This window comes from Oryzias melastigma, linkage group LG16, assembly GCF_002922805.2.
Source record: "Oryzias melastigma strain HK-1 linkage group LG16, ASM292280v2, whole genome shotgun sequence".
Lineage (NCBI taxonomy): Eukaryota > Metazoa > Chordata > Actinopteri > Beloniformes > Adrianichthyidae > Oryzias > Oryzias melastigma.
In genome coordinates this window covers 25620290-25632602 of record NC_050527.1, presented here as the reverse complement: position 1 = coordinate 25632602, position 12313 = coordinate 25620290, and the positions used below count along the sequence as shown (strand labels likewise).

General features: G+C 38.7%; 1 protein-coding gene across 1 annotated transcript in view; it reads right to left on the bottom strand.

Annotated features, from left to right (window-relative positions):
• Window positions 1–7134: 7134 nt before the first annotated feature.
• Window positions 7135–12313, bottom strand: part of mtmr11 (myotubularin related protein 11) — a 42952-nt gene continuing 37773 nt past the window's right edge. The window contains exons 15-17 of the mRNA XM_024258205.2: window positions 10672–10890; window positions 10292–10588; window positions 7135–8293 (exon numbers count right to left, since the gene is read on the bottom strand). Of these exons, the coding sequence (XP_024113973.1) occupies window positions 7868–8293; window positions 10292–10588; window positions 10672–10890 (942 nt within the window). The 3' untranslated portion in view covers window positions 7135–7867. The remainder of the gene's footprint in view (window positions 8294–10291; window positions 10589–10671; window positions 10891–12313) is intronic.

Sequence of the window (12313 nt, the reverse complement as noted above, 5' to 3'; positions counted from 1 at the left end):
AGCTTTTATTCACAAAAATTAAACAAATATCCATTTATTCCTACAAGAACTGCCTCTTCAATTTAACTTTTCAAAAAATATTTTTAAAATGTTTATAACATCAGTTTTTATTAATGGTTTTACAAGATTCTGCCCCAGAAATATTATAAATAAATAACATCTATAATATTATCATACATTTGTGCTCTTTGGCTCAGGAAAGTGCAATATGTAAAGCTTTATTTTCATTTTGCACATTATTTTTTCGTTTTTATATTTAAATTTTACTTTGTTCGACATCAAGTTTTACGTATCCTTTAATTCTTTAAGCAACAATTTTTGTTGTGCAAACAATAATCATAATAAAGGGATTTCTGATTTTATTTATTGACATTTTATTCTTGAGCTAAAGATCTTTGTGATTAATGAGGTAATTGTTAGTTCTTGAGAATTCATAGTTTCATATATCGGCCCATGCCACCACAACACCACCACCATGTTTGACTGTTGTTGGATCCAAGTATGTCCAAAAATCTCTTTCTGGCTGCTGGATCATGAACTCTGACCTTAAATACATGAAGTTAGACGTAGCCTTCCTTCCATCTTCTTCTGCTGATGTCCTGCTGTGAGTTCTGTTAAAGTTCGCAAGCTCGTTTTTGTTGAAAGGTTCTCCACTGTTGTTGTTTCTCTGCATGTGAAGATTAAAGATCCCAAAGTGGCTTTACAGAGTCGATTACAGATGACAAAGCTGCAATAATAAACGTTTGCTGATGATCCTTCCACTGCCGTGCTTTACTGCTGTTTTTTTTCAATTAAAAACACTTTTTCTCACAAAGAAATCCGCCTTTTAGTAGTTTTGATAAAATTAGAATCAGAGATAGCTGTTAAAATTAAATAAAAAAAAATACTTTCATAATTTAAAATACATTTTACTTTTTTATTTTTTTTAGTAGGCCACGTTTCAGTGTTTTGGTTTTATTTATGGTTTGTCTGGAAAATCTTGATAAAATTAAACAAAATTATATTTTAATTGTCATTTTATTGGAGAGTTTTTAAGACATTTAATTATCTGAAGCTGAATAAAACAATAAACATGTTCTGCAGGTTAATTCTCAAATCTGCGTTTTATGACTTTCTTAAATAGAAAAATAATAATAATGACGTTTTTGTTTCCTAGAGAGCTTTTCAAATCTCTCCGTGTGATTGTAGAAAAATGTCTGTTTATCTGGAGCGCGTATTTAGACGTTGAGGGGGCGTGGCCTCCCCTCCCGCACATGCGTGGACTGGCTGCGCCCTCCGCGTTGAGGAGCAGAAGCCAAAGGCGCAGACGCCTCGGATGCCAGCAGATGATGAAGATGCTCCTTCCTCCTCTCAGCGCTGCGTTTTGAGGACCTGTGAGGGGGGGCCGGACGTGGGGGGTCCGAGGCGCCGCGAGCGCGCGCACAGGTGGATGAGATGCGCGTCTGACCATGAGAGCGGCGGGCATGGATCTGCTGTGGAGGATCCTCGCTGCCTTCAGCTTCGACTGCTTCAGATCTGACTCTTCCTCCTCGAGGTGAGCTTTTGTTCCGGAACATTCGCGGCTCTCTCGGGGTTTTTACAAAGAAATATCGGAGATTTTCTGCTTCCTCCAGATCCGAATCTCTCCTGATAATCCCGCGCGTTAATCTGTCCTGATTTCAGATTTTTCTTCATGACATAATGTGAAGTGTTTACATAAAAATGATGTCAGGGATTGGAGGGAGCGGTTGTTATGACAACAGGTTTCCTCCTTCATGTTCTGTGGCTTCAGTCCCCCCCATTTATGAGGAACCCAGCAGTCAGTCGTTGAGCAACCATCTGGAAGCTCCGCCCTCTCTGCCTGCTCCAGTCTGACCTGTTAGTTTATGGTTTTGTTTTTAAATCTGTTCTCAGGAGATCACCAGAAAAACCTGCTGCTGCCGCCGTCTTGTTTTTGTGATTTCATCTTCCAGAAAACAGTCTGGGCTCAGGAACATTTCATATTTTATTAGCTGATTCAAGTTTGGTGAAAGAGTTGCACCATGTGGTGGTAGTATAGTGATATGGGGTTGCTTTAACTGTTTAGGAAGCACCAAAACGACTAAACATTAATTAACCATCACAACTCCTTCACTTAATGCCTAAATCACAACTAAAACAGACACCGGCGGTCTTCCAGAGAATAGAGTCAAACCTGTACGGGATTATAGGGCCGCCACAACTAATCAACTATTCAAATAGTTGACGACTAATTTAATAGTCTATTAGTCAATAATTTATATTATATGGAGTCAGAGTGTAGTAAAGTTGAGAGTAATGGCATTATGCTAGCTATTTTGGCTAATTTAGGCTTTTTTTTGTTTTGTTTTTAAGGCTAATTTGGAGTTTAGCTAATATTTCACCTATATTTTAGCTTTTTTGGTCAATTTAGGGTTTTTTCAGGTTTTTTAGGCTATTTTGGCTAACTTAGGCTTTTTTTTAGGCTATTTTAGAGTTTAGGTAACATTTCAGCTACATGGTAACCATGTTGGTTAACTTGAGTTTTATTTTTTAGGCTGTTTTTTAATGTAGCTAATATTTCAGCTACATTCTAGCTGTTTTGGCTAACTCAAAGTTTTTTCAATTTTTTAGGCTAATTTGGCATTGAACTAATATTTTAGCTGCCTAACAGCTTCACTGTTTTCTGCTATCAGCCTTTTTAGTTATCAACTTCAGCATCTTATGCAGTCAAATTCAGCTCACAGCATTCACACTAGCATTATCACAGGTAATGCTATATATGTAGTTTTTAGTTAGTTAAAAGCTAATGATGTGTGTTTTACATCCACTTCGTGCATGACCTGATTAGTCGACTTATCGGAAAAAATAATCAGTGATTAGTCGACTATTAAAATGATCGTTTGTGGGACTATTACTATATGGGACACGCAGATGTTTCACAGGAAATATCAAATCTGTAAAACGGTCATTTGTGAGAATTTTGAAAAAAAGGAGTCCATAAAGTAAAAATGTTTGTGCACATTTTTATCTAGGGGTATGCTGTGAGTGACGGGTCATAGAAAACACTTATTCAACAAGGTATATTCAGAGATATTGTTCATCCTCCTGAATCCTGTGCACTACGCAAGGAGTCCATTATGTTCAGGAGAACAGTAGCTGTGTTACCATTGACTATGAAATTGTGAAAAATGGATTTGCGATTATAAATTTGCCTAATGGAAACTAAAACTCACATTTATCGGGAAAAAAAAACATTTTTGGGGCTTGGAGGAGGTGGCATATTTCACAAAACTGCATATGGAAACACTTTTTCTGAATCAAATGAGTCACATGACCATCAACCACATACTCACAGCATCACACAGCTCATCTAAAGTTGAGCGTGTCATGCAGAACTGTGGGATCCACAGTTCCTCCTTAAAATCCACGATTTCCCAGAATCCCTTCATCTATAGCTGCTCCCATGTAGCTCGCCGCTCCACGGCCTGAATAAGACGCCGACGTCGCCTTTGATAGATGATCATGAGTGCTAGTGGGAGGACAAAAATATGAATGTATCTGCTGTAAACAAAAATATTGTTCATATCCATCGCCATGTTTCTGAATGACTTATCCTGTGAGTTGGTTTATGTATATTCACATAATTAGGATTTAATTTAAACAGGGTAATTGCAAAATTGTGGGTTTTTAATGGAAATGGTTGCAGCCTGTAAAAAAAAAAATAAATAAATAATACACACCTCAGGTCGCGGGCCGAACAAGATAAACATTTTAACATTGTAACTTTTTAACATAATTATGAACTAGATTTATAGCATTACCTGTGATAATGCTAGTGTGAATGCTGTAAGCGGAACTTTGTCGCTGAAGATGCTGAAATTAATAGCTAAAAAGACGGAAGCTGATAGCTGAAAACGCTGAAGTTGATAGCCAGCTAAAATATAAGCCTATTTGTGTTGTGAACACACGCAGCGGCAGGCGGAGCTTCAGGAATCGAGTCGTTTTACTTCTGTGTAGGAAAAAATTCTCCAAAATTAACTCAAATTTCATAGATCATTTGTTTTTTAGTGTTCCAAAGGTAATATATGATGATATATAGATATAGTTCACTCTGAAAGGCTTAAAAAATCATGTTATGGTCCCTTTAAGGCGCCTGAAAAATTCAGTGCCCTAAAAATTTCCCAGAAGTCTCTATGAAAAATTTGCAGACCTGATTGGCGAACATAGACCACAATGCATTGCGTTTAATGATTTCTTATGTGAAAAAATGTAAATACTTCATTAATTATCCACGTTTTCATGGCCAGAACACAATAATTTGTAAAAAGGTTTTGTAAAATTTCATAAAATTTTCATGTTAGGTTTTAATTTTTGAGAAATCTGTGACTTCTAATTTACAGTTTTAAAAAAAGTAGGGAGGGATTTTGAAAGCATTTGAAAATCTTTGTGGGAGAAACCTGAAATCATCCTGATGGTGTTTGAGATAAAGACCCGCCTCCTCTCTCACCTGGAAACCTTTCATCAGAAGATGCTGATTGGCTGACGGCGTGTGGCCACACCCTCAGTCTGGGCTGCAGCGTCAGCAGAAAACAAATGCAGCTCATTTAGTCAGATCTTTATCCATATGTGCCGGCAGAGGAAAAAAATACACAATTCACTGATCTGGATATTATGGGATGTGTTTTAGGGTTCTAAGCTCTTCTTTAAAATATTTTCAAAGTTTCATAACTCAGATAATCAGCACCTCAAAGCAATTTTTATATTCTCCATCCATCCATCCATCTTCTTAACCGCTTCTTCCCTTTCGGGGTCGCGGGGTGCCGGAGCCTAACCCGGCTGCTGATGGGTGAAGGCGGGGTACACCCTGGACAGGTCGCCAGTCCATCGCAGTTTTATATTCTCTATAGTGGTTTTAAAAAATGTTCTAACTAGGGTTTTTATGTGTATTTATCATACGGTTTAACATTTGTACACTCTTCTTCAAGTCATTTCCTTCCCTAACTTTGATGTTTTTGACTATTTTACCTACAGTATGTTATCAAACAAAGTAGCATTTTAATTCATTCTTAATAATAAAATGAAACATTTTAGCAACTGATGCTGCAGAAAACCACAAGTGATTACATCACATTTTTCAGAAGTCAAACATTTTCTCTGTAGTTTTCTCAAGACAAACATTTTGTTTTTATTGTTAATATCAATGAGTTGATTTCTGCTAAATTAAAAAACATTTAATGAATTTTAAATGAAAAGCTGTTTTTTTTTTAAGTCAATGAAAAATTGCCAGGTCTCTCTAGATTTAACTGTCCAGCAGATTCTTGCCTTGGGGATGAAATTATAGCTAATTCTGTGGCATAATCTTTAATATAAAAGTTTAATATAAAATAAAGATAAATCGAGGTAAAGTAGCACTGGAATTTCTGAAAAAAATGCTTGAAAACTGAATTTTGGTTGATCACATTTATAAGTTTGTTTCTTTTAAAACTATTTTTATTTTTTACTAAAAAATGTTTTTTTTTCTGTCAGTTTCTGTGTTTTTATTCCAGATTTTCAAAATAAAAGCTCCACCTTATTTCAAGCTTTGGGAAGTTTTTCAAAACCAACAGCTTTTAGAATATAATTTTTTAGACAAATCCATATAAATTCAAACTGTTAAATCAGAAATGTAATCATGAACTTTTTTAGTTTTTCAGTTTTTAGCAGAAACTTCCGGCTCTGGTTAAAAATAAATAAATAAAATGTTCAAACATATAAGTAATGAAAAAGCTTTAATTGTATAACTTCTGGTTTAAAAGACTGAAAAGAACGTCATGTTGTTGTGGAACTGTAGTTTGAATTAAAAATATAAATAAAACAGTTTCAGTCCAAAACTATTTTAATTACGAAGGGTTAGTTCTTTTTAACCCTTCGTATTCTGGGACCTTTTTGAGCTTTTTTTTCCGACTCTACTATTTCTTTTAATAATTTATCTTTAAAACTGTTTTTTGGGAAATGCTCCTTCTTTTTGAAAAGATTGTATACAATAGTTTCTTAACAAACCTGAAACTGTCCAAAAACCTTAATTCCAAGAAGTGAATTTAGCATTTTTTACAGCAAAAATCATAAAAATTGTGATCCAACAGGTTTTTTTTTGCATTTATAACAATGATCAAACATGTAGTGACAAAAAGGAAAAAAAAATATAAATCCCCAAAAAAGCAAACAAAACAAAGTGGAAAAAACAATTCAGGTGAGGCTCCACTAAACTCAATTTGAAGGATTTATTCGCATGAGTCTCACATTTTTGTGCCATAACTCTTAAAATTTCTAAGCTAAACTTTTTGAAACCTCCTAAAACTTTGAATGGATGATATAATATTAAGGGGGTCCGAGTGATTCTTACGTCATCGTAAACAGCTGTTTTGATCGGTAAAGGAACCCGTGAGTTCAGAGAATACCGAGGACTAAAGGTGGAGAGTTCTTGGTACTAAAGGTCAGATGAGCTTTGATGTTTTATTAACCATGCATTGAAGCCCCTTCACGCCTGCCGTACCTCTTCCTCCTCAGGTCCCCCACCAAGCTGAGCTCCAGCCAGGCCGGCAGTCTGGAGAGCAGCTCCCTGACCGGTTCTCTGTCTCTGGGTCCGGACCTGCCGCACTGCCAGTGCTGCATCTCCTACGGCTCCCGCCTCAAGCGCCTCTCCTGCGGCCATCTTTACTGCAACCCCTGCTGCGACCAGATCGTCAACCTGGCCTTCGAGGACATCGAGGGCCTCTCCGACTACCCCTGCCCCATGTGCAAGTCCATCCGTCAGCTGGGGGGCCTGGGCCCGTCGTCCTCGGGGTGCCTGTACGGACCCTGCGGCGTGCTGCCGGAGCCGCAGAGCGCCGGGAAGCAGCACGGGAGCCGGTGGGGCTGAAGCTCCACGCCGGACTCTAACGGAACCTGAGAGCACTGCCGTGTGGATGGAGGACTCGCGTTCTTCAACAGCATGCACTTTTGGTTTTCACAGGACTCCATCTTCTGTATTTGAACATTTCCTGTCAGACGAGCTCTGCTGAAGTCTTTTTTTGTACATCAAACCGTTAAATGTTGGGGTTTACCGTCCGACCGTGCCATGCTGCTTTCCAGTGTTTGAAATATTTATTTTGTCTATAAAATAAACGTTTGTGAGCGTGTGAGTGACGTGGTTTTATTCAGAGAAACTCATGATATAAAGAGCAGAAATATGCAGATCAAAGCATGAAGGCTGTAAAAAACAAACATTTGATGTTCATACCAAAATATTTAAATAATCCTGACGAGCGAGGAGAAACCCAACGAAAGCAGAGGAAACATGTTCTTGTCCATGGAAGACGAACTAAAGCGTTGGCATCCCGCCGTGAGCGTGCATGTGGATGAGGATCGCCGCCCTGGCGGGTGAGCGAGCAGCAGGAAGTGGAACCGAAGCCTCTGCATCTACTTAACACTCAACCCGTTTGAAGCTCCGCCTCCCTCTTCTGTGAACAGTCTTCAGGATTCAATAACAGAACTGAGGAGTAAAAAACAGATGTTCTGAGTGGACCGCAGCCCAATCCAGAACCAGGAAATAACACTGAGGTGGAGGTTCTGCACTAGAATAGCTCCCGTGTCCTAAATTCCAAGTGGAATTCCCAGCAGCCCCGGCGGCCCGCTGCTTGGGCCGGCTCCTGGTTCCGTCTTTATCTGTCCTCTGTGGATAAGAGGGGTAAAAATAGCGCTCCCTCGCTCTTCTTGAAGGCGTTTCTAGATAAACGGACGCGTTCCCAGTCCCTCCCTTTGGTTCAGGGAGCAAACCCAGCGCTCAGTTTTTCAGCAGAACAGGCGGTTCTTGAACTCATCACTGATTACATCTGGAACCTGGTGGAAAACACGGCGGTGGGGGGCGGGTTCAGGAGGCCAGCGACGAGCCGTTGCTCTTGGGCAGCTTGGCGTTTGGGAGGGGGTGGTACCGAGAGTCGCTGCGACCGTCTGAGGAGTGTCCGAACAGAAAGGTGTGCTTGTTACTGCCCCCCAAGTCTTTCCCGCCAGGCCTGGGCGCCGGGGTGGAGCTGGGGGGCGGGGCCCTGGAGACGGACGTGGGTGGAGGCGCTGCTCTGCCCACCGACCGGGGCTTGGAGGCGGAGAAGAGGAAGGTGGCGTTGTTGGTGTTCTGGTTCAGGTTGGCGTCGGTGCGCCGCGGTTCGGGCGTCACTGTGGGGGGGTCCAGATCCGTACCGGGGGACAACTGGGCGAGCTTATCCTTGAGCTGCTGCACCTCCTGAGCCAGACGCTCCACGGGGTGGAGGTGGTTGGAGGAGACGGGATGGGAGAAGGCCTGAGGGTAGAGAGCAGCGGTTAGCGGTTAACTCGCCGGGTCAGTCGTCACGGTTCCTACACGGTTCTTCGTTACATTTAAGACCTTTTTAAGACCTTTTTAAGACAAATTAGGAGCAATGTCGCTGCCTAATTCAAGCCCTAAGGGCGAAGAAAAAACAAAATCCTTCAATTTCAGAACGATTACTTGTCAGTAACGGAATAATGTGATGAATTATGGTTCAAATTTCCAAGAAATAAAAATAACCAACACAATTTTTGATCTGAAGGTATAAAAATGGGGTTTGGTTAAATAAAAGTAATATTAAAATATTTGCCAAATTAATTTTCATAAAATCAATTTGATTTTGGAATCGTTTTCTCAGAGTTATTTGGTTTAATTCTCTGTTTACTTAATGTATATTTTTTATTCTTTTGACAGATGTGTTACCACGCCATCACATGATTTTACTTTTTGTATTCTTTATTTTGCTTGTATTTTTTTTGTCCTTTTTATATGCGTAAATAAATCAAATCAAATCGCAATTACTCGGTGAGAGAAACCTTCATTCCTCACATTTTTGTGCAGTGAAACCGCAGGTGACTAATCAAACAAATTAAACAGTTTCTCTGACTTTATCACTTGGTTAAACGGACACTAACAACACAAAAGCAGGAACTGATACGTGTGTTATACTGAGATGAAGATTGGTCCACGTAACATTAAGGGAGCAGAAATATGGACCTTCATAGGGACATCCGGCAACTGGAGATATTCAATTATTTACAATTTGTTAAAAATAAAGGCAAAAACATTTCAGTTAAGTGCAAGTTAAAGATGATTAATTTTAGCTTGTACATCTTCATCCTCACTTCCAATCTTCCCTCCATTAGCCTTTTTTTAGGTACTTTTTCATAAAAATGAATCTATTTGTTTCACTTTTACCATTGATTGGGTTTTATTTTCAACTATAAATCACAATATTGTTCAGAAACTGTGTAAATAATGTATCTATTTGGAGACTAACGAGCTTACAGCTCTTACAACTCTCATAGAAATATGTCTACTTGACTGAATGAATTGAGCGTACCCGGACAACAAATCAAACGTCCCCTGTGCGATGGGTTCGTTTAGAGAAGCGACAGAATTAGAGGATAACGTGAGGGGAGAGATGGACGTAAATCTCATTTTGTAGCCATGATAAACACTAAAACCACAGCTGAACGGCAGCGTCCGTTCCAAAGGGTTAACTGTTCCTTTACAAATAAAGTTTAAAGCAGCTGCAAATTTTTACAGAGTTTGATTGATTTACCCTCAAAAATAAGAGAATTTAGAGGCGTTCCGTGACAATATTGTCTCACATTGAACCGGCTCGTGTCCTGATTGATCAGAGAGCAAAATATTTAGGAAGAAATTGGAACAATCTGAATAATAATAATAATGAGAGCGAAAACATAGACAAAAACTGCAGTTGATGTGACTTAACTTTTCTCCTTTTCTGTGATGCTTTTCATGAATCCTAAATAATTCCAGATATTTTATTATAAATCTAAAAATATTGTGAGGACTTTAGATTAAACCCCAACATCCAAAAATGGCAAAAGACTCACGACAACCTTTAAATGTAACGTTTCATGTGAGAAATTCCACATGAATTCAGCCCGTCGCTGAAGTAGGTGAGTGCTCCTCATCTATTCTTACCGTTACCATGGGAACAGCAGACGCAGCATCTCCTTATTAGGAGCTGCTGATCCAGAACATGAGTGGGAACATCAAAAGCTCCCACTTTAGCTGCAATCAGACCCTGAAGGGTTTTCTTCTTTGTCAGACCGCGGTGGAGTTAGTGTCAGGTTGGGATTTTTGACAGATTTCTGCTTTAAATTTGTGGATTTAAGTGGAAATTTGAGGAGAAATCCACAAATTCCTGAGGAAAGCTGTATTTTATTATAAGCTTCTCATCAAAACCTTTTTGTGGATCATTTAAACCCGGAGAGAAATGAAACCAGCAAAGACTGGTACCTGAGCGTGGAGCGCCCCCCGGAGGTAGCACTCCCTCCACAGGCCCATGCAGGGCCCCAGGAGGAGGGGCAGTAAGGGCTCGTAGGCGTCGGCGGGTCCCTGAGGTCCAAACGTGGCGGTCAGGCTCCACGCCTTCAGCAGCCTCTCCAGGCCGGGCACGTTCTCTGTGGACGGCGCCCTCCGGTGGCTCTTCTTGTAAACGCCTGAAGCGCTGCTGCGCCATGGAGGCAGGTTTGCAGGACAGGTGAAGGAGCCCCGGGAGAGCAGGAACACCGAGCCGGGGGCGGAGTCAGCCGGCTGACATAAACGGATCCAAACACAACTCTCAGAATGATTCACATCTGGATTTTTCCAACAGAAAATCAGAAACTTCTCCGTACCCTGTGAGCGTCCGGTTTGGTGTTGAGGTTTCCGTTGAGCAGCGGCTGCAGTGGCGGGGTGGGGGGCACCGGCTGGGTGAAACAGGCTCGTCGCTCGGCGCCGTACTGCAGGGCCCAGTCCCACACCGGAGGCAGAGGGGGGTCGGACGGGTCTGAGGATGAGTCCGGCTGCAGCGCGTCCCTCCAGCCGTTGACGGGCGTGTAGGACTGACCCAGATTCTGGAGACGGGTCAGAGCAGAGCCGCTGACTTAAACCAAAATCTGTCTTTGATCCAAACTTAAATCAGTTAAAACAAAACAGACTCTGAACCAAATTCAAGAGTGAAGAGACTTCCTCTGAAGAAAAACAAAAAAACTCTTAATAATGTCATTTATGATGAGACATGAGTTCCAGCTGATCTAGAATCATTCATGTTTTATTACAAACCTAACAATTAAAAAACTGTGAAAAAACTACAGAGTAAATCATATCCAGCAGAGATTAAATTAGGGAAGTCCTGATCAGGTTTGTCAGTCCCGATCTGATCATTTCATCTGATGATACCGAGTCACGACAGAGTATTAGTGTCATCATAAAAGAAAAAAAAGGATAAGGTGTTGAAAAATGGTGTGAAAATATGAAAAAAACATAAAATTATGAGAAAGAAAGTAATAATTTTAACAGAATAAATTCCTAAGATTAAGAGGAAAAAATGTTAAAACTATAAGAAAAAAGAGAACATTTTATGAAGAAAAAGTTATAAACTACAAGATGTTTTAATAAAATAAAGTAATACAACTTTTGTCAAAATTATGAGAAAGAAAATAAATTATTTTAACAGAATAAATTCCTAAGATTAAGAGGAAAAAAGTGGTGAGAAAAAAATCGAACTTTAATGAAAATAAACTTTTAAAATTACAAGAATAAAAAAGATGAACAACCATTAGAAAAAATTATAAAATTATGAGGAAAAAAGTGAATGAATGTATGAAAAGTCAAAATTTTATGAAGATAAAGTAGTAAAATTAAGAGAATAAAGGTGTACAACTATTTTTAAAAAGTGGTAAAATTATGAGATTTTTTTTTAAATTTTATGAAAATAAAATTGTAAAATTAAGAGAATTTCTTTGTAAAACTATTTTAAAAACAGTGTTAAATTATGAGAAAAAAACTAATAATTTAAAGAGAATAAATTCCTAAAATTATGAGAAAAAGGTCAAGATTTTATGAAAATAAACTTTTAAAGTGAGAATTTTTCACAAAGTTGCACAACCATTTGAAAAAAGTTGTAGAATTATGATAAAAAAGTAACTGTTTTATGAAAATAAATTTGTAAAATTATGATAATTTTTTTTATTACAACAAAGACATAACTTTTAGAAAAGAAATGGTAGAATTATGATAAAAATTAAAACATTTTATTTAAAAAAGTGAATTAGATTAAGCAAGATTCTTGAGCGCTGCATCTATTTCACCGAATCGTCTGAAACTTAAATTAAACATGCAAATGTTTGATTGTCATTGTTGGAACATTTTAAAGGCTAAATATAATATTTAATTTAGAAAAAAACGATATAAAATATTTTTTTGCATAAATGTATTTTTTTCTCTTGTAAATTGTTGGATTTTTTTTTCATAATTGTACATTTTTATTTTATTTTC